This window comes from Sarcophilus harrisii, chromosome 4, assembly GCF_902635505.1.
Source record: "Sarcophilus harrisii chromosome 4, mSarHar1.11, whole genome shotgun sequence".
NCBI classification, from domain to species: Eukaryota; Metazoa; Chordata; class Mammalia; order Dasyuromorphia; family Dasyuridae; genus Sarcophilus; species Sarcophilus harrisii.
The window spans coordinates 404,103,353-404,127,408 of NC_045429.1; the positions used below are offsets into that span (position 1 = coordinate 404,103,353).

Consider the following 24,056-nt stretch of genomic DNA (forward strand, 5'->3'; position numbering starts at 1 on the left):
AGAAATTAACACTGACTCAGCTAGTTCATAAGTGATCTGAGTGACATCTTGGGAAAAATATATCCATATGTTAAAAATGGAGATTAAATTTTGTTTAATATCCAAATCATAATGAGCAAAACTATGATTTGTTCTTGTGTTTTTAGTCTTATAATGTCAATTTAATCCTTGATAAATCCAGCACTCAGGGCCTGGCATATATATATATATATATATATGTATATATATATATATATATGTACATACTTGTGGATTAATTATTTGATTGATAATTGTCTTAGTCAAATGTAAGCACGTGAATATAAACAGAAGGAGCTAGGGCACTGAGCTCTAGATTCCCAGGGATTATGCTCCTACTATTGCTTCAAGCAGTAACTTTTCTACCTCTTTGTATGAGAACTGCCATGTATGCACCAACATTAACATTGCATCTAAAAAGGCTTTTCAATCATTTGCCCTATGGTTCCATTCAAGATCCCTGTGACTTCCGGGATAAAGAGTCTTTTCTGGTCACTACTACCATATATTTACTACTTTTCACATTTGGATTTAAGATATTTAAAGATTAGACCTGTCTTTTTTTTTTTAATCCCCAGGATTAAAATAAATTAGGGATTATTCTTGGTACATTCATTTGATTAATTCAACAAATTTTATAGTTTTACATAAAGGATCTAGATCCAGAAAATATACTTTTTGCCTTTGAGTACTTTGCTTATGCCCATATACCAAGAAGAATCAAGACATATAATAATGTTTAAACATCAATATTGACAATGAGTCAATAGAGTATAAAATTCTTTGTTTTGCTGGGGGTTTTTTGTTATTTTGTTATGACCTGACAATCAGATATGATTTTTTTCTTTTATTTTTTTAATAATCCAAAGTAGTAAAGATTCAAAATCAAATTCAAAGAATTTCTTTAAAGAGAGTAATGAATCTTATTGAATCATTTGTTTATTTACTTTTCAAACTCAAAATCAAATAAAATTCAATAAATTTCAGTCAAGTTAGCATTTATAAACCACCTACTGTGTGCCAAGCATTGTGCTTATTACTATTAAATGTAATATAAAACATTATTCCTGGTACTTACTTCCCATCAGCAATGTTGACAGTTCTGAAAAGAGGATAGTCTTCAGGGGCAGGTTTTCCATGCTGATCTTCATAGAGAAAGACAGGGGACCTTCCAATCTCAACACCAATTTGCTGAATACCCTGCTCATTGTAGATGGATAAAAGGAAGGACTGGATTCCCTTTTTGGGCTTTACTGTAAATAGTATTGAAAAATCTTGAGGAAATGTACCACCTAATTAGAAAAGGAAAAAAAAAGTTATAATTTTGAAGTAAATTTTATCTAAAGAAAATTGAAAAGTAATTGTACTCTTTAGTATTGATGAATTCTTGACTGTAGTTGACTATACAAATGCCCAAGCAATTTCAATAAGATGTCATTGGTATATATTAAACTATTGATCAAAGAGGAGAGGATTATTTTATAGCTTGTGCTCTACAAAAATTACATTTTAGCCAGAGATCAAACTTGAAATCATTTATTTAGAAATAATCATAATTAAACTGAAAATCTAGTTGGGAGACTGGGTCACAATACTAATACAAGCTAAATACACAGTAAGAATTCTAGTTTTTATGGGTTAACTGAGCACATCAAACTTGTTTTTGTTTTCCCTTTACTATGGGAAAACTCAAGCTATTATTGCTTCAAAATGGCAATTTAATGAGACTTAATACTATGAATTTATTAGTTTCTATTCTTTAAAAAGATAAACATCATTTTTTATAATCCTGTTCTATTTTTTTCAAATAAATGAAAAAGCATTGACCTAGCAATTACTGTGTGCTAGGGTGGAGATACAGATATATTTTCAAAAAATTGCCTGTGAAAAAGGAGCTTATTTTCTAATATTGTAAGGTAACATATTTGGGAAAGTAGATTTTTATTTGTGTGTTTGTTTTTTTTGTTTTTGTTTGTTTGTTTTCCCTTTAGAAAATCACAAAGATGGCAAATGGTCTAATTGGCATCTGATTAATATTCCCTTTACAAGAATGGTAGTATTGATAAGATTACTGTTCCCACAGATAGAGTTTGATAACAGGGGAATAAGGAGGCAGAGAACAGGCAGGTTCCTGGCAGGATAATAAGGATGCCTGTGGATCATCATTTTACTTCTGGGTAGAGCTAGATATGGTAACTTCTCACCAATGAAAAGATCAACATCCTAACATAAGAGTCTTAATACGGCTACTCAGATTGGTGAAAGATTGAAGTAAAAGAGACATTTAAATTTTCTATATAAAACTAAGACATGCGGAAAATATACAAAATATCAATATGGGATGGCATATCATGGAGTAAAGTACAGAATTCCATTTTAAATTATTGTCTGAGGTTTGTAATTGGCTGGTTATTTTTCTGAAACTTACTAACATAATGTGGGAAATTTTGTATATAGGAATTTTTCATTTCCCCCCAAAATTATAGCAAATGACAAATACTTAGATGTCTGTAAATAAATTTCTGCAACATGAAAGATTTATTTTATCATTATCATATTAAGACTTTATCATCACAAACTTCCTTACATTAAAAAACAAACAAAAAACCTCTTTTGTTTCTTCCTTGTTATGGCTCTGGTGAATTACAATTTTATAATATCTTTTTTCTAAATCCCAGCTGGAAATTTTCAAATAAGATATTAAAATTAACATATTCTTAAAAACCTTCTAAGAAAGGCCATTGGATCTGAACATAAAGTACAGTTTTATTACATAGACTTTCTTGAAATGTAAATTTATTGTTTCATATATTGAATCTTTTATGTTCCCTTGTGCATATAAAGAGGTTTTTCTGTTTGTTTGTTTGTTTTTCTATTTTGAAATATTTTTTTTAAGAGTGAAGGGGGAAGGTGCCAGACTTGGAATCAGAAGAGACATGTCTCTGGATCCTGCCTCCGACACATTTTGTTCAACACATGTGACTATGTAAATCACATCATTCCTTAAAGCCTCAGTGTTGTCAGCTGAAAAACAGGGATAATAATAATGATTGCAATGCCCAGCTTGCAGGAGGATTATGAGAATCACAAGATCTTAGATTGAGAGTGAGAAAAGGTTTGCAAGCCATCAATCTGAATCCCTTCATCTTACAAAAGAAAGTGAGACTCAAGAGAAGTTAAATAATTTGACTAAGATCAAACTGCCAATGTCAAAAATGGGTTTTCAGCCCAGGTCTCCTTAACTCTATGTTTAGTGCTCTACTATCTACACATAAAGTTTCTGTCAATGAGATACAATGAGATATCATCCAGAATTTTGAAGAAAATACTATATAACAATCAAACATTGATGTTTTCCAGATAGCCATATTCCTTTCTTCACTCATGTTGGTATTCATAATCAAGACTACTAGATTAATTAGAACACATTATTCAGCATAAGAAAATTCATATTGCTTCATAGTAGTATCTTAAGTCAAAAAGATTTTAGAGACTATGATTGCTTTCTGTGTCATCAATATCAGGGAGCTGTGGAATGCCCCTAAATCTCTTTAATAAATCTTGTAAATCTATCACTCATGGAATGTAACTAACCTTCCTCATAACACATTTATATTTTAGCCTATATTACCTCATATAGAACTCTTCTAGTTTATTATAATGTATATAGTATTTCTTTTTGCTTATTCTAAAATTCTTTTTAAGGCTTTCCTATCATGTACTTTAATTACAGATTCATTGACTAACCATGTTTGGAAGTGATAGCCACTATCTTACTGTTTTAAAAATTGTTCTTTGAAATTCTCTTTCTGGATGAATACCACCTTGATAGCCTTTGGCAAATCCTTTGGCAAAATAACTGTTTTCAATTATAATACATACTTCACCTAATATTCAAACATTTCATAGGACCTATAAAATGCTAAGGTAGAGGCTACTGTACAATAATTGATTGGAATTTATCTTGCCAATAAATTCTAGAACATGGAAGATGCTGTCGCATGATGGAAAGTAATCAGAGGCAAAGGAGATGAGTTCAATTTCTTGCGAGGTCATTTGGAACCTTTAAGAATTAGAGCAAGTCATTTCATATCTCTGGATCTCACTTTTGAGGGGTTTAGACAAGATGATCTTGAGTAACTTTTCTATATCTAAACCTGTAAATCTATTATCATGATCAGATCTTTTATATAATGTATTATTAGTCCACTGTTTAATAAAGCATATGCTTGGAGTGGTTTCCAACAATGTTGATGGAAAGAACCACCCACAATTCCATTCAGCAAAATTCTAAAGTCCCTTTACCTCACACCTAGACTATTCTCCTACTTAAAATTCTTGAGATGCATTTCATTACTTTCATTATCTGTACATGACTTTCAACATCTTCTGTGACTTGGTCCATCTAACTTTATTTTGAACCACTCTTCAACAATGCATCTTTATAGTTATAGCAAAGTCATTTTCTTTGCTATCCCATGAATACTCAATATTCATTAATAACTGCTTTCTCTCACTCAATTATCTCCTCTCCTTTGAATTCTTTATTTTCCTTTCTAGTTATACAAATGCTTCCCATCCTTCAGATCTACTCTGAGTCTTTCCTAAGAAAAGTAAATCATGCTTAAGGTACATTTTGTTTCATTAGAGATGTAACAAAGAAATAGGTTTCAAAGGTTTATAAGGAAAAACTTCTCTACAGTTAGAGCTATAGGTTTAACTAAGAAAGACTTTGTGTAGCACAATGGACTAAGGGAATTTGATTTTTAGATTTATTTTTCCCCAGGAGACAGGTAAGTTGTAGTAGTAGTGTACTCTTGTGAAAAGTGATGACCTGCCTTTATCATTCAGGGGAACAATTCTAGTGGAAACAGGCCTCTGTAGTTACTGCTATTAGAGCTAAAATTCATGACTTCTCAGAAGTTACAGTTACTAACATTTGAAGAAAGAATGTTTTTGATAGCAAAGTCTTTGTCCTGTCAACATTGAATATAAAAATTAATTTTCTTCAATTGAATTGACACCAAAAAGTTGTTTGTCCTTTGACTTTGATATTCTAGCCAAACTGAATAACTTATTGTTTCAACCACAAGAGCCCTATCTCTGAAGAGCCTGAAACACAAAGTTTTATTACCTTTTCCCTTGACACTGCATCCTAAGAAACACTAGGCACTGTTATCTGCTTTACCACAGTATCCTCCATCCTCTAGACGTTGAAATCTTCTATGACTTTACATTCCAAGGTGTGCTTTTCTATCCATACTGAAGTTGAACTTTTTTATATGATCTGTATCCCCTTTTAGTTCATAAGCTCTAAGAGAATAGGGATTGCCTTACTTTCTGTTTGAATCCATAGAAAGCAACACAGCACTTGACATATAATAATTCCTCCTTTCCTCCCTCTCTCTCTCCTTTTCTTCCTTCCTTCCTTCCTTCCATTCTTTCCTTCCATTACTTGCTTCCAATCCTTCCATTCCTTCCTTCCTTCCTCCCTCCCTCCCTCCCTTCTTTCCTTCCTTTCTTCATTCTTCCTTCCTTCCTCCTTCCCTCCCTTCCTCCTTTCCCTCTTTTCCTCCCTTCCCTTACTCTTTCCCTTCCCTCCTTTCTTCCCTCCCTTTTTCCTTTCTCTGTCTTCCTTCCCTCCCTCTTTTACCTCCCTCTCTCTCTTCCCTCCCACTTTCTCTTCTCTCCCCTCTCTCCCTCTTCTCCCTTCTCCTTTCCCTTCCCTCCTTTCTTCCCTCCCTTTTTCCTTTCTCTGTCTTCCTTCCCTCCCTCTTTTACCTCCCTCTCTCTCTTCCCTCCCTTTCTCCTTTCCCTTCTCCCTTTCTCTCCCTTCCCTTCCTCCCTCTGTTCACTCCCCTTTTCCCTTCCCTCCCTCCCTATTTTCCTTTCCTTTCTCCCTTTCTTGACAGATATCTGGAGTGAGTATGCATTTGCCAGAAGGACTACCTTGAAGCCTTTCCAACATGGTAGAAACTACCACAGCTTGCATTGCATTGCATTTCAACTTAGCTTTCAAGATCTTAGGATCACCCCCAGGACACAATGATATATTAGAGTAGGACATTAGTGTACATGTTCTATTACTGTGTTTATGTAACAAATACTCATTAGCTAGCAGGTAGATTGATTGACTAATTAATTGTATCAAAACTACATATGTTCTCAATCAACTCTCTTGTGTATAACAGCTTATATTGGGGAGCTATTTGGCTAGTTTTATAAGTATATTTAAGCCAATTAGCTAGAAGCATGCCCAAATTCATGATCATAGCCTCATCAAAATCATATTCAATTAACTAATCAATTGATAAATATTTTAAACCAACTGAAATTCCTCAAAATGATAGGAATTACTTCAAGGTCAGTGAATTTTAAGAAGCAAATATTAAAGAGTAATAAAGTCTCAAAAAACTGAAATTCTGATAAATTCTTTTGAAGATTAAAAGGGGATGGGGATCTAAAAATAAAATAATAATGCTACACAATAGACAGGAGGCAGATTGTAGCATTTGAGAAATTTAACCTTGACTGGACCCATTTCATGCAACAAGCAGTTTTTAAACTCCTATGCACTAGGCATTGAGCTAGGCACTCAGAACACAAAGTAAAACAAAAAGGCAATGTGAGCAATATGTATACAGATATTTTACATTGACAGTATTTGGAGAAGGAGGAAGTATCTAATACTAATAGAATTAGAAAAGGCTTTTTTCAAAGCCTTCAAAAGATGGTTTCTGGGTCTAAATTCTAAAAATGGCAGTATAGCCTGTACAAAGGCAGAGATGGGATTCAGAATATTGATAAAGAAACATTGAAGAAGGTTCTGGAAACTGAAAAATATCTGCTCTCAGGGCATTGTTAGGATAGAAGAGATGTAACTTTAAGGATATTGCTGGAATGAGGGAGCCATCCACTCCACCTTGATATAACTCTTTCTACTCTCAAATGCAGTTTCTGAGGTCGTACTCAGCACTTGTCAAGGATGCTATTTTTTTTCAACCTATATGGGATTTCTTCTCTTGCCAACCCATGACCCAAGTCCTTGCCACTTCACTTTTCTTTCCTATGGTCCTAAAAGAAAATAAAGCAAAACAGTTTTTACAACTAAAAGTCATGATTCCAGGGAAAAAAATCATTCTAGGTACCCCATATTTATTTCCCTGACCCATTTCCCCACATTTCAGGTTTTAATCTTTCTTTCCCCAAACAGGTTTACACCTTTCAATGACCTCTTTGCCCCTTTCTTAAGATGTGCAGAAGCCTCCCAATATCTCAATATTACTTCCCAGAAGGCTTGGTGAAGCTAGCAATTTTATCTAAAGTCCTGAGGCAATCATATAGTGAAGATGCCATCAAAATTATAATAATCTCTCAAGAGATTATCCCAAGAATGTCTTAAATGGTATCTAGATATAGAATGTGATAAAGGGAGACTTCTGATTTCTTGTTCCCAATGTTCCGGACTCCAGAGTTCCATCACTGTCTGCTATGCCTCTGCAATTAACTTCCCCATATCTTTCACACAATAATACAATTCATTTTTCAGTACATAGTTCTCCTGCTTCAACCCTTGACTCCTGCAAGGCACCAGATGTCCTGGTTCCTACCAGAGATAGTATACAAATAGTTTAACTCATTTTAAAGAAAAAAAAACACCTCAAATTACACATGGATAGGATGGAGAGATATTGTTTGATGCTGGTACATTTTGGTAGACTGATTCTAGACTCAAAGTATAGTCAAGAATTACTCAATGTCAACATGAACAAAAGTCTCAATAATCCCCAAGGAATCTGGCTTTGATAAAATATTTTTAAAACATTTTGGCCAGTTTATCTAAAGGTAAGTTTTGTCTTAATTAATTATATTATTTTATTGTATTAATTAATAATTATTATTATATAATTTATTAATAATAATTAATTATTGTATTAATACAATGTATTAAGTTTAAAAATGGACAAAAAGAAATAAATCTTTAACATCTGAACAAAGTTTTTTGTATCTTGTTTGTGTCAAAAATGGAACAAATAGTTTATTCTTAAGGGCAGTTAGGTGGCACAGTAGCTAAACTGCTATCTTTATACCTAGAAAGACTCATCTTCCCAAGGTCAAATCTGGCCATAGACATTTCCTAGCTGTATGACCCTAGGCAAGCCACTTAACTCTGCTTGCCTCAGTTCCTCATTTACAAAATGATCTGGAAAAGGAAATAGCAAAGCACTCAGTATCTTTGCCAAAAAAAAACTCATAAAAAATCATACTAGCCTAAAAAAAGATTGATAATTTGTTCTTTAAAAACAAGCAAACCCTGATAATGTTTACTAGAACCTGGAGCACTTAAAGTTCAGGAACTGAATCTGGTGGAAACAGAGATGTGTAGCTGTAACAGAAGGCAATGTAAGTTAGGGGAGTAAGCAGAAAGTGGGGGAAAGTTCACTGAGTGACAGACTGTTTTAAATGAGGTCACGTTGCTAGGTTTAGATTAAATTCATATTATGAAAGTTTACAGATATAATACTGAAATCACTAGGAGTAAAATTTTAAATCTTTTTTTAAAATGAGAGATGCCAGAAATTCAGATATAAATAAATATTCTTTCAGTTATCAAAGAAGAAGAAAATGTAAATTCTGGGAAATATAGAAAATGAATAGTGATTAATGTAATGAGTAATATAACAACTAAAACCAAGCCTTGAAAAAATAACTTCATTTCCTTTTTGTTTGATGTTATTAGACTTACAAACCAAGGGAAAATCATTTATATGGAGCATTGATTATAGGAAAGGGATTTGAGAAACAGAATTATTGAATGTTTGCTGATGAAATGTGTATGTGTGTGTACAGAGATTAACATTGGTAATTGAATGTGGAAATGTTTCTCGTTAAACAACTTTGAGAATCAATATGGTGCAATGGCTAGACAACTAACCTTGGAACAGAAAAAATCCTGCTTCAAGTCCTATTTCTGACTGATACTGATATGGTCCCAGTCAACTCACTTAACCAACCAGTTCTCTATACCAGTGATATAAAAGTCAAATCAAAACTAGTGGCTTTTAAACCATACATAAGGATGGGAGGTATATAGTGACTCAAAAATTTACATGTAAACTTTATGAATGTTTTGCTCTATTTTTATTTATTTTGTTAAATATTTCCTAATAAAGTTTAATCTGTTTTGGGGCTGCATTCAAGAATATTAAAGCCATCTGCTTGACTACTCTGCATTAAAAACTCTAAAACTGTAAGTTTCAGAGAAAATGAAAACCACCATTTGGAGAGAGTTTTCTTCTTAAGGAATCCCTAAAATCAGTGAAACCACACACCCAAACCCTATCCTTAATCCTAATAGCCATTGCCAGTGTGTGATGATTAATCACCAGTATTAGCTTGGAAAAAATTCTCTAGTGGTATAGGGAAGTGAAGCTTTTTTTTTTTTAATAATCAAATTGTAATTGAAAGTATTTGAATTGTCTTTGTTCTGCAATATTTTGTAGGATATGAAAATGTGGATATATAAAGCAAAGTAATTAAAAACAAAAAGATATTAAACTAGACAATAGTGTTGACTAATGCAAGGTTATAATACCTTCTCTACCCTGAAATCTCATAATAATAAACTTTGGCCTATTTCAAAACATCGAATTAATGATTTTCTAGGTTTATGTCCTTATAAATGTGTTAAATGCAAACGACCACATAGTTTCACATCTTTTCTATTCCAGGAGGGAGAAGGGAATAAGCATTTACAGATAAATACTACATGCTAAACAATGCATTAAGTGCTTACAAATATTATTTTATCCTGATACTCACAACAGCCCTGCAACATAGATGCTCTTATTTTACTTGAGGGACTTGATAAGACAGAGGGCTAAGCAGCTTGCTCAGGGCCCAGAGCTAGTAAGTATCTGAAGCCAAATTTGAGTTTAAATGTATTTTACTTCAGCTGAGCTCAGCTATCAACTGCACCACTTAACTGCCTATAACAAAGATATTCTATATAAATGTGATACATATATATATATATATATATATATATACATATATATGTGTGTGTATTTGTGTGAAAAATAAACTACTTGTTCCTTTTTCATATATATCTATCTATAGATATAGATATACATATACATAGGGGATGGAGGACAGAGGGCTGTCTGGATTGGGATGTGGGGGGATGTGTGTGTGTGTGTGTGTGTGTGTGTGTGTGTGTGTGTGTGTGTGTTTAACCTGTACTTTTAACTCAGCCAATGAAATGAAAATGGAAGAGCAAATAGTAAAATGAGAGTTGAGTAGAAAGATAAAGTTAAAACGGTAAACAGCAGGAAAGAATTTAAAAGGATTAAAATAGGAGTGATTTTAAAAGTTCTAAGCACCTGCCTTGCCTGAATAGTTAATTTGAAAGATATGTTAAAAGTGCTTGAGGCAGGTGGCACTAATTTAAATTGCCTGGGCAATGTGCATTCAATCTTCTAACACACTATGAAAAAACAATCAGAGAAATCTACTAAAAGTCACAGAAACTGAGTGTTATATTGTCCAGATTCAAATGGCTTTATTTTTGCATAGGTAGTAATGTAAATCCTAGTTCCCAAATATAGTATCTTACATGAAGGAATGAAATATGATTTTTAAATAAAGCTAATTATTGATTTATAATAGATGTTCTCCTTAGAAAATGTATTCATTAAACAATCATTTTCAATCCACTATAAGTATTTTAAAAGGGGTATATATTGGGGTTTTATATAGGGGTCAATAAACATTCTCAATTATGATTGGATATTTTTCTTCACTAGTGCTAGTATCCTGTTGAAACATAGTTAGGTTAAGTAAAATTTATAAAAGTTACAGAAATTATTGATAAAAATCATTTTAGGCAGGGAAAATGTGATTTGAGCTAACGGTCATAAATAAGAAATAAAGACCATTTGGCAGGAGAGATATTCAGACTGAATATACAATGATGAAAATAAAACAGTATGATAGCAGGACAAAAAATAATAATCTCTCTTCTATTCACTATGTCTTTCACTTGGTGACAGTATAAGAATTATAATCTTACAACATGACATCAAGGAGATTCTATCATTATAGTTTTATTACAAATGAATATGCCAATTTTAGAGAAGTTACAGTTTGTTGATTTTGGCCCATGCTTTCAAATGACTAAGGTATTCTAGGTTAAAAAAAAATCCTGTGAGAAATTGAATTCTGAAAAGGAGAAAATATTTTTATAAGCAAAGGATAGTAGATATGATATAGGATGGAAAAAATGTAGCCATCATACCAGGATGAAGGGAAAAGAAAGACATATTTGATAGGTGTATGCTTGAAAAAAAGCAAATCTATTTTGCAGCCTACTAGAATTGTAAGAAACTTCAAAAGTCAGTTAGGTCAACTCATAAATAAATAGGAATTGTTTTTCTAACATCTCAAGAAGGTGGTCCCACAACCTCTGCCTGCAGAAAAAAAGATATGGGAAAGATTTTAATTTAGAAAAGTCAAGGTCAGTCACTGCATCCAGGGCCATTTCCAATTGTCTTGACCTATGTCTTTCTATTGATCTTTGATTACTGGAGGAAAGAGTGAGGCTAGTGAATTTATATAGCCCTCTCTTCTTTAAATCCCAAATGACTTGCAAGTCAAAATATTACCCTTCTGATGCCACTGGTGTTCTTCAAGAAAGAAGGATACCAATTGATAAATGGTCAAAGGATATAAATAATTTTCAAATGAAGAAACCAAGCTCTAGTCATATGAAAAAAATGCTCTAAATCACTATTGTTTAGAGAAATGCATACTACTTCACATCCCTTAGATTGCCTAAGATGACAGAAAAAGATAATAAATGCTCTAAGGGATGTGGAAAAACTGGGACATTAAGGCATTACTGATGGAATTGTGAACTGATAAACCATTCTGGAGAGCAATTTGGAACTGTGCATACCCCTTGATGCAAGTAATATCTCTACTGGGTCTATATCTTAAGATCATAAAAGAGGGAAAAGGACCTGTATGTGCAAAAATGTTTGTGGCAATCCTCTTTGTAGTAGCAAAGGATCTAGAAATTGAGTGTATACTCATCGGGGGGAGGGGGAGAATGGCTGAATAAGTATGGTATATATATGGTATGGAATAATGTTGTACTATAAGAAATTAATTTCAGAAAAGCCTATAGAGATTTATATAAACTGATACTAAGTGAAGGAGCAGAACCAAGAGAACATTGTATACAGTAACAAGATTATGTGAGGATCAATTCTTTTCAACAATGAGGTAGGTGATCCAAGGCAATTCCAATAAACTTGTGATGGAAAGTGGCACCTACATCCAGAGACTATGTAGACTGAATGTGGATCAAAGTATAGTATTTTCACCTTTTCGTTGTTGTTGTTTGTTTGCTTGTTGTTTTTTTCTCATGGTTTTTTCTCCTATTGATAAGATTTTTCTTGTGTAGCATGATAAATATAGAAATATGTTTAGAAGAATTTCACATGTTTAACCTGTATCAGTTTGCTTTGCTGTATTGGAGAGAGGTAAGGGAGGCAAAAAGGAAAAAAAAAATTGGAACACTATGTTTTGCAAAGGTTAATGTTGAAAACTATCTTTGCATGTATTTGTAAAAAATAAAATATTAAATAACTGCAATGAAAATATTACAGAATAATTGTAAGCAAACAAATAAACAAACAATGAAGGATGGACAACAATACCTGGAGATCTATAGGAAAGGAGAGTCCACTAGTTTTAAAGGGACCTTATTACATTTTTTGCATAGGTTTAATTGTTAGAAAAATTTTCCTTCCTTTCCTTCAAAAACTTGCCTCTGCATATTTCCTTGACCCTACTTCTTCCTATCAGGGATAAACCATAAATCTTCTACCTCAAAAGGTCTCCCCATCAGCCCAAAGCTCAAACATTTTCTTTTGTATGCTGAATATCCAATTTCTTCAATAGAACTTTCCAGGGCATAGTATATAGTCTCCTTATCATCCCAGTTACCCTCCTCCAGAAACATTCTAATTTGTCAAAGTCAAATGTGTAAAGCAGAATGGAATATAGTACTGTGCTTTTACCAGGGCAACATGCCCTGGAATTATCATCTTCCTAAATAGTCACTAAGCTTTTCTCAATGGAAACTGAGATAGCCTTGAGGCAACAAAGCCTAGTGACTTAAAAGTTGACCTTGGACCAGGAAGGTTAGAGTTCAAAGACTACCTCTGACATGTACTGTCTGTGTGACACAGCAAATCAATTAACATTGCCATGTCTTATCTATTTCTTTAAGATTCTAAGTTGCAGAATGAATAGGGGCAGTTTCCTAATCAGAAAGTTCACTTATCATAAAAACACAGATCCAGGTCCTATCACTAAACCATAATGGTACTCAATAAAATGGGATATTTAAAAAGTAAATTAAAAATAAATAAATAAATAAATAAATAATAAATAAATAAATAAATTACTATCATCTGCAAAAGAAAGGCCCTTGGAACTCAAAATCTTACAAAAATAAATGTTGGAAACTACTTTTACATGCGATTGAAAAAAAATACTATAAAAGAAAAAAAGCAAGGCCCAAGGGGCAGAGATTCTAATCTCTAATCCAAAGAGCTTCTTTGTTATGTTTTCTATTTGTATGAAGTTGTTTCTACTTGTTCACAATTATTAGAATTGCTCAGAAAACTCATTATAGCAATATTTAAATTTAAAAAAATTAAAGAATTAGACAAAACAATTGTCTGTCTGATACAGAAAAAAAATAAGAGTTTAATTTATTTTCACTGACTTGTTTTACTGACAGCATTTTTCCTGATTCCTATAATGGGAGCATGACTTGTGAAATTAGTGTTAAGGCAAAAGGGTAAATGACTGCCTCCCTTCCATTTGTGCTGCAGAAAGCTTTCAGACATTAAAATTAAAGCATCCAGTTTGGGACTGCCAAGGACAGTGCCATAATTTAAATGCTAGAAAAACATCATAATGACAGTATTTACTCTGACTTTAGGGACTCAAATAAGCAGTTCCCTTTGTCACTGTGAGCTCTTCTACTTATTCTACTCATTAAAAAAGAGGTTGAATTACCACAGATCTTGCTTCTGTGAAAAAGAAGGAAGTTGAAAAATTATTGCTTTTATATATTTCTCTTTAACCTTTGCAATTTTTTAAGTTTGCCATAGCTGATTTGTTTTTATTTTAATGCCAGTTTGTTATATTTGACATCATCACCAGTCTTTCATGATGACCCAATTAAGGGCCACTTGCTGTGTTTTAAGAGACAACACAAGGCCCTACCTTTCCCAAAATTTCTTTCCCAATAGGCTACTATTTCATATTCCTCCCTACCTCATTTACATAAATTCTCCACCACTAATGTCACAAAGGTAGACAACAGAGAGAAGTATTTTCCTGAAGACTGTTGTTAAAATGAACTTTTGCCACCTATGAGGGCAAAAAAAAAAAATAACTATCAATTACTTTAGCTCTTCCCTATTGACAGCAATTACTTAGACTAAAATGACATAATGAAAGTTCAAAAAAACCTACTTCAGAAGGGAAGAGATAATAAGACTGGGCATTTTCATTTAATGTTTTTTTCAGGATGTTCTGACTTACCCAATTATATCTTTTTACCCACAAACCTACAAACTCTTACAGCTTCCTATCATCAATAAATTCTAATTAAAATGTCTCTTTTAATTACTATGGAAAATGAAGCCAGAATATAGATTAATGAAAAAGCAAAGTAATTGTTATAATATCTATATATATGTACTTATGCATGGATGTGCATATATGTATTACATGGACACATATACATATGTATATATATATGGATAGGTTTTTTGTGGCTTTCAGTATCCTTTTGTATATATTATGAGTCTCAATGTAAAAGAAAAAGCAACATGTTCAACTAAAATATTTATTTTTGTTATTTTTTTACTCTATACAAAATTATTTTTAGAATAAATAAATAATGGTAGAATAGAGGAAGAATAAGAATTGAATGTCATCTATCATATAAAAATAATTACATAAAAATACAAAATGTATACAAATTTCTAAATGATTCTAAAAGTCCCTTGTTCTCAATTGTACAGTTTTCAATTTTGCCTTCTTGATTTTCTAAATTTTCTTTTTCAAATGTTGTTCTTAAAAAAAAAAATCAGAGAATGCTTTCCAAAGCCATACCACATAAAATATTAAACTTAATTTAGTTCTTCAAGTCTCCATAATAAATCCCATTATTTTAGGTAATATATAATTTTCTAAACAAAATTATTTTTTCATTCCAATAACCCAGATGTATGTATGTGTGTATACATGTAAATATATGTATCTGTGCAGCATTTTTAGGAAGCCTTTCAAAAGTGTAAAAATAGTGCCACGAATCAAACAATGGTAGATATTTGAGAATATTTGAAAATGTCAATCATCTGCCCCAAATAATCCATGCCTACTTTCAGAATCCTTAATCACTTTATGATGTGACCAATATTTGATACTTAAGAAGATAATGTCATAAAACTCCCTAAATATCTTACATGCGTTAAAACACCTCTCTAAAAAATAAATTTTCTTTCAACAGAAAAAAAGGAAGACATCTTTGGTTTGGAAATGATATATTATTTAGAAACCCAGAGAATAAATTTGATTTGTCTTGTTTAAAATAATCATTTATGATCACATTATTATGTGGAATAATTAAAAATGAGAATACCATTATGAATGAGAAATATTATAAAAATCACATAAATTATTTACTTAAATTAATTGAAACTCTACATTACCATATAATCTTTGGGCAATTTGTGTTTTCTGATTGTAGCAGAATTACTATTGGAGAAAGTTACTTAATTTGACCAAATTGGTCACAATGGTAAAGATTATCAAGATACCCATATGAGTTATTATACTGTGGAAATCAAATAAGATTTTAGCTTTAAATTCTCCCCCGAGAATGTTATCATTTTAAATATAATTCCAAATTCTGGGCTGAGATTAAGAGTAATCAACCCTATGCAAGATCATTTACTACAAATCATATTTTCATCTATGGTTTGGTTTTAAACCAAAATGGCAAATAAAAGTTTTAAAATCAGAATATCTTCTAGCATTTTGGATAACGTCTAAAGAAATAAAAATGTGTAAATAATTTTTGAGATGTATTGACATTGTGTGGCAGTTATAACCACAAAAATACTTGTATAAAACACAGCATTCCACTATCTTAAGCAGGGAACTTTAAAGTGTTTGCAATTAGATGTGTCTTTCAAAAAAGCACTTACAGATTATTGGTAATAGTAAATGAATGAAATGACCTCTTTCAACCCAACTATTTGGTTTTTAATGTTTATTATTGTGTCAGTTTCACAAAATATTTTTAAAGAATTCAACTTATTTTCTCTGAGACACCATGAAGGAATCTCAAGATATGCAAATTTTCTCAGCCTATCTAGCTTAAGTTTTGACTAACTACCATATCCTAAGTACTCCAAGGGCACAAAAACACATAGAAATGGCTCCTGTTTTAACAAGATGTTTCTAATTATTGGAGTAAATTTGGCAAATATACACATGATAGTTTAGCTATGAGATAGTCACTCATCTTTTGCCATCTTGAAATAGGTTTATATGTGATAAAAGTCTTCAAATGGACATTACCTCGGTCTTCATCAAATGGAATCTTTTGCTCTCAAATCATTATATAGTTTGGTTATTCATTTATATTGCACTATAAGTAAATTGTAAATTTGAAGTATTATCAAATTGCATGAATCATTTAAATTATTAAAAGAAAGCATTCAACTTCAAGAAAACTTGGTAGATTATGAAGTACAAAATAGACCATTATAAACTCACCTGGATATAGCTGTTTTGTGGGGGCACTGATCTGTGCTTGTTTTGTAACTTTATAAGCAGTATCTGAACCTTTTGAATTTCTTCTGTTTGTGCAGAATCCTGCTGTTTTTGATATTCCCTCTGGTGAATTATGAAAGTCTAATGCTTTTAATACATCAACTGGGGTCGCTAGAAAAAAAAGAGAAAAAGAGATTATTGACTGATAATCAGACATAAGAAAATGGAAGTTTTAATATAATAGGCAGTTCAATATTATAATCAAAAGAGGTAAATAATAACCACGCATCATATGACATAGCTATCTGATATTTTAGGGCATGATCCTTACAAAAATGAACTATCCAAATAAACACAAAGGAACTAAAATTTAGGGGGAAATAACAAAAAATAATTTAGTGCTGTTAACATTATATTATTTGTGATTTAACATAAACCATACACAAATAAGCTTTTAGGGAGATAAAGATTTCAGACAATTGAGAGAGATAGTCTAAGAAAATTTATTGATTATTTATATAATCCTTATTAATGCTGAATACTGAAATTATTATAAATCCATATTAATCACCTTCCTATTAGCATCTAATTTATGCACCATCTAACTATTCAAAGTGATACCAAACACTGAAAGTATATTCATTTTTTTTCATGAAGAGCAAACATTTCAATAAACTCCTATTTAAGTATGGAAGTGACCCTGAATTATTAAAAGTTGTGTTAATTAAACACAAGTTTTTCATCTACTATCATGCTGAATAGATAAAGACTATGGACATAGTTAAAATGTCCATTTTCCTAGTACTCACCTAGCTAAGCAGAAAAGGGTTCAATACCACTAGGCCAGATCTTTGGCAATAAATTCTTTGTCTATGGCAACCCATGAAACTAAGAAAAATGCAAAATAGCCATCAATACTGAAGAGCCCTGTTTCTGAAGGGTGACAGAAAGTCATAAAATGATACAGACAGCACTAAGAATTAGTTTATAAGATTCTGATAAATATAACTCAGTTTTTAGTACTGTAAATGGGAAATTCTTATCTACTGATAAGTTGGTGGCTATATTAATGAAGGAACTGAATCATATTGATCTTGTATTTGCCATAAATGAAAACAAGAGTAAAATAAGCAAAGTTGTTAAATAAATCATTGCTTCCAGATACTTCTTAGAGAAGCAAATACAGGAAGATTTGACAGAATTACTATTCCAAATACAAGAAGAAATATCATTTCATGGGATATCTGGGCATTATCGTTGTTAGGAACAGCATTTACAAAAATTACCATGAAAAGAACTGGAACTTATGAAAACATTTGTTGTAGATGATCAGGTAGAGAAAGCCTATGGAAATCTGGATAAGACCCTCTAAAGTAAATCAAATTTCAATGCAAAACTGAAGAAAAAGAAAAGGGGGAAATATAAATTGGGAACTTATATTTCAAAGTAAGAAATGGAAGTATCCAAAAGCTTTTAGGATAACCAAAGAGTCACATCTATTACAACCTTAAAGAAATGAACCAGGAGATACTAGACAAAATAAACACATCCCCAATTGAATCAACTCATTTTAGTGGATAGAAAAAGATTGGATACTGAGGTGGGGGAGTCATCAAAATATTAGTTGCCTTAATATTTCATCATTGTGTATGACATAGCTTGTTGAGAGTATAACAGTTGAGCACAGTTACAGTTATTAACACCGTGTCATTAATAGATCAGAATTTATGTCCAAGAAAAAGAAGAAATTTTTTTAAAAGAAGGAAAAAGAAACAATAAAATAAGAAAATAAAAATAAGTCAATGGAGGCACCTATAATTTATTAATTTGACCAAAAAGGAGAAGTTAGCAGAAGAAACAGTGACGCAAGCATGCACCATTTCCAAAGGAAGTTTAATCAACATAAATCAATTACCATTAGGAGGGCAAAATAACCTAAAAACTATCTTAGCCAAAATACATTTGAACTTCTCATTAAGTACAAAGTTTTGGTAGTCAACAGCCACGTCTTAGAATTTAAGACCATGTGTAAAATCTCATAAGTGGACAACTGAAATGAAGGGAAAAAAATAGAAAAACACCTATATAATGACCATAAAAACATAAAAGAAAATAACAATATCCTAATTGTTCACAAAGAAAAGGTCAATTCCAATTAGAGTTTTCAAGCAAAGTTTAGTAAAGTTGGTAATATTCTCTTAGACCAATAGTCTAATTAGTTACTTAAAATTGAAATAATATAGAAATCAATTGCCACTACATAAGACCCTCAAAGAGTCTTTTTATGGAATATTTTGCATTTTCTCTACTTGACAACAGCAATACTGACTATATAGCTAAGGCTAAGGCTAGTTTTAAAAGTCCAGGGAAATGTCATCACTATAACTTCTCACAACTCCTCAAGAAAGAAGAGATTGATTACTAATACTTTTTTTTAAAAAAAATGTATGTTACATTTTTTTATTTCATTTTATTTATCTTGAGATTGGGTCTCCTTATCTTATCCAGATTACAGTATGGATTCCAATCCAGTGGCCTCTAACGGGCTCCATCCCAATACTGATCAGCATAGAAGTTTTGACCAGCTCTATTTTTCTATTAGGTAGTTTGGTAGCCATCCACTCACAAGAACTCACAATATTAGTGTGGGACTTAGGGTAGATATCAAATCAACTTTGGTCTTAGTGTAGCTCAGAATCCCTAAACTCAAATAATACACCACCCCAAACCTTATCTTCCCCTAGCAATAAGGATTAGAGGAGTATTATACTTGCCATCAATTGCAAAATGTATTATAACAAATGTAAATGGTATTAGAATATGTATATATGTCATTTTAAACATTTGTATGTTAAAATGGTTAGAAATTTGTTTTGTACCCATAAAACTACATCACTACATAGGTGCTCTTTTTTTGATGATACAAACTTTGAAAGTGCTTTTAAAATTTTATTATAATGTCCATTATATTCACATATCCTTTGAAACTCACCCGAGGGAAAATAATTCCATAGTACAAAAGGAGATCTGTTGAAAAGAGTACTCAATATTTTGTAGAAAATAGAATTGGGCTTGATGTCAGAACATGTAATATGGAATCTTAGATCTGGCACTTATTGTGTAATCTTGAACAAGTCATTTAAATTCTCTGACATGTACTTTCACCATTTATAAAATATAGATAATAATATTTATACTTTCTGCTTGACAGAGTTGTAACTAAAACACTTTTTAAACCTTAAAGAACCATATAAATGTAAAATAATTATCATTATTGTATTTATCATGTTTGTATCTTAACTGTTGGTAGTTGTGAGAATCAAATGAGATAACAGATATAACGTGCTTTGAAAATTTTAAAGTTCTATATGTTAGCTGTTATTATTTTTAATATTTGTATCATTAATATTAATTTATATTATATATCCCTATTGATAATATATGGTCTAATATTAATTTGATAATTTTAACTATATATTATTTGTGTTAATTTAATAATACTTTGCTATTGTTATTAAAACTATTTATCTTCATTGGAAGGCTAAGAAAATTTAGCAATCTAATTCAACTCATTCATTAAGCATGAATCTCTCACACACTATATGCCAGGTAAATAGCCAAAGTAAATAAATAAAAAGTCAAAAACAGAAAAGTCCCTGACCTCAAATAGCATATATTCTTCTATTAAAAAACAGTACATATGCAGATAATTAAATATAACATATATATGCTGTTGTGAGGTACACAGTGGAAAGCCAGATGAACCTGAAGTCAGGAAAATCTGATGCCAATTCAACCTCAGACTTAATTAGATCATCCTAAACAAGTCCCTTAGTCTCTGTGTTCCTTTTCTCAACTAAAAAATGTAGTAATGGTACCTACCTCCCAGGGTTGTTACAAGGATCAAATGGGATAATATTTGTAAAGAGGTTAGCACAGTCACTGAACATAGTAGCTAATTAACAAATCTTTTTTTTTTTCCCTTCCCCTAATTTGGAAGGATAGACCACTAAATACTGGAAACATCAGGAAAGGCTATGAAGGAGAGGGCAATGAAACTAAACTTTGAAAGGAGAGCTGATGAGTCCCAGACTTATAAGTATCTTCTAGGAAATTTCATGAAGTTTCTCAGAAAAATTCAGAAAAATAATTAAAGTATTCTAGTACTTTCAAATTTGCAATGTGCTTTCTATCTTTATCTCATTTGATAGACAGAATTTATCATCTGCCTTGCATCTGATTTACATTTTCTGCTTTGATTTCCTTTCAACAATAGACATGTTACAAGCTATGCATAAATCATAGATTTAGAGTCTTTTTCTGAGAACATTTAAGGAGTCAGAAAGTTTTCCTCTGTTGACCCTAAACCAGCCTTCAAATCTACTACTTAGAGTGTCAGGGTATCAGGGCAAATACAGAATGAGCCACTGAAGCGATTTCTTCTTATTCTGAAGAAAAATAATATATAATTTCATTATTAAGGCACTAGAGAAAGACAAAATGATAAAGTAGATAAAAGACTGCCTTCACTAACAGGAAAAATCCAGGTTCTAGCCTGATACAAACTGACTGTGTGGTCCTAGGCAAGTCACATAATTCCCCAGTGCTCTAACTGTCTAAGAATGTAAGTGGCAAAGAAGTAACAGAGCTGTGTTAGTAGAGTGAATTTCCTTTCCTAAGAATACCATAAACCAATGATATTATAGCCACAGTTATTATTCTAATCCTCTCTTTTACATGAATCCTTCATGATTTAACTTTACAGAAAACTAAAGAACTCTAGTTCAAGAATATTTTTATTATAAAAAAAAAAAGCATCAATTAATGGATCCCTTCCCTACCCTCAGGAGAAAACTAGTTCCTAAATGACATAGGCTGATTTCTATACCTCACACTTGCTAAATCCTCAACACATTGTAGAAACAAATACTTGGAATGGAGAAGAAATGAGTTGACTTCTCTAGTAGGATGCCACAGAGATGTGACCTTGGTTCTGCTATTTAGCATTTTTAATTCATGACTTGGAGATTAGAAAAATCAGAGGGATAGCTAATACAGTGAATGGAAGAATCAGGATCTTAAGAAATCTTCCAGTAAAGCTATGGTGACAGACTAAAGCTGAGCAGACAGAATTTATTAGAAATGATGTAAAGTCTTGAACATATGTTTAAAAGTTCTGCTTCATAAGCACAGAATGTGGGAGAAGTAGCCTGAAGCAGCTTTACTAAATGCTAACTAAAACACCGGAAACTCATTTTAGGTTTTTCACTCCTCTTAATAACTTCATTGCAAAAATTTAAAAGGTATTTGATATTGTATAATGGATTCTACTGATAACACATGATTGAAAATTTAGATTACTGAATTGCCAATTTGGTGATAATCAGTAGCAACTAATCATATGACTTCATTTTAAATAACCTCATGAATAGAATTTCCAAACTCAAAGAAATTCTAAAGGTCTCTCAATTAGTGAGCTGCTTCTATAGCCTCAACCACAGAGGGATCACAAATATATAAGATTAATGTCTTTAAATTATACTTTTTTTTGTTATTGTTGAAGACTAATTCTCTGTTTCTCTCTCTCTTTTTCTCTCTCTGTTTCTATCTCATCTTTCTCTGTCTCTGTTCTTCTGTTTCTATTTTTCTTTCTCTTTCTCTCTCTCTGTCTCTCCCTGTCTCTTTGTCTCTGTGTCTCTGTCTGTGTATGTGAGTGTCTCCCTCCCATTCTCTCTCTCTCTCCCTCCCTCCCTCCCTCCTTCTCTCTCTCTCTCTCTCCTCTCTCTCTCCTCTCTCTCTCTCTCTCTCTCTCTCTGGTTCTCTGTCTCTCTGTCTCTATATTTCTTGTCTTTCTGGTGGAGTCCAGATCATCTGGAGCATGGGAATTTCCAGGAAACGAACCATCAATCCAGTTCTGACAGGATGGGGTGTGAAGACCATAAATTCTGATAATTGAGGAGGACTTAGGAGCCAGGATGTCTGAACTAGAAGATCTTCCCTTATCTGAGATTATACATTTATAGTTTATGACTCTTTTGTTAATGTGGCCAGATCTCTACAATCCTATATCAGTCTTAATGAGCAGGAAAGAGGGTTGCAACCAGGGGGATTGAGGCAGAACAATTCAAGGCACTGAAGCAAAACAATTTAGGGAAACTGAGGCAGGACCATTTGGGGAAACTGAAGCAGGACCATTTAGGGAAACTGTGGTACAACACCATAACCCAAGTCATTGATAAAAACAAATAACACACAACACAGGTCACTGAGGGTTCTCCTCTGAAAGCTTCCTGTCACAATGGTATCAAATCATTAACAATTACTCTTTGAAAATAGTCAAATAGCTAATTCTGAATTGACCTATTTATACTAACTAATCCATAGTTCTTGATCTCCAAAAGAATAGCATGAAATGCTTTGTTAGCAACTTTGATAAAATCTATAAACTATAAACACAATACTCTCCTCATTTACCAGTTTAATAATCCTGTTTCTGTTGTCATTGTTTTAAAAAAAAGAAAAGAAAAGAAATAAGACTAGTTTCTTATTCTTGATAAAGCTATGTTGACTTCTTATAATCATCACTCCCATTTTAGATGCTTGGCAATAATCTCTAATTCTGTGTTCTATACTTTTTTTCTAGAAATCAAAATCAAGTTCAACACTCTATAGTTTGTAGATTTTGTTTTGTTCTTTTTATAAAAAATAAAGATGATATTTTCTTTTTATTATTTAATTTTTTTGGCAATACCTCTTCTCTTTTGGTATCTAGGTGTCACAGTGAATAATGTGTTAGAACAAGAATCCAGGAAGACCAAAGATCAAATCTTGCTCCAGACTTTGTGACCCTGAGTGAATTTCTTAATTTCTCAGTGAATGTCTCATTTTCCTCAACTATAAAGTAAAAATGTTAGCACTTACTACCCAGGGCCATTATAAAGATAAAATGATATGATAGTTATAAAGTGGTCTTCAAAACTTAACATACTACAAAGATTCTTGTGATTATCATAGGCAGTTCAGTTAGGTAACATAGAGCATGAACTTGGCCTGGAGTCAAGAACATCTAAGTTTAAATCCAGCCTCAGATACTTATTAAATTTGTGACCTTTCACAAATCAACTAATCTCTATTTGTCTCATTTCCCCAATTCTAAAATGAGGATAATA

The 24,056-nt window shown here is 32.1% G+C and overlaps 1 protein-coding gene across 2 annotated transcripts in view; it reads right to left on the reverse strand.

Annotated features, from left to right (window-relative positions):
* Positions 1 to 24,056, reverse strand: part of COL11A1 (collagen type XI alpha 1 chain) — a 256,417-nt gene that overhangs the window by 212,768 nt on the left and 19,593 nt on the right. For both annotated transcript variants that reach the window (XM_031967174.1, XM_031967173.1), the window contains exons 2-3: positions 16,891 to 17,058; positions 1,097 to 1,310 (exon numbers count right to left, since the gene is read on the reverse strand). In XM_031967174.1, coding sequence (XP_031823034.1) covers positions 1,097 to 1,310; positions 16,891 to 17,058 — 382 coding nt within the window. The remainder of the gene's footprint in view (positions 1 to 1,096; positions 1,311 to 16,890; positions 17,059 to 24,056) is intronic.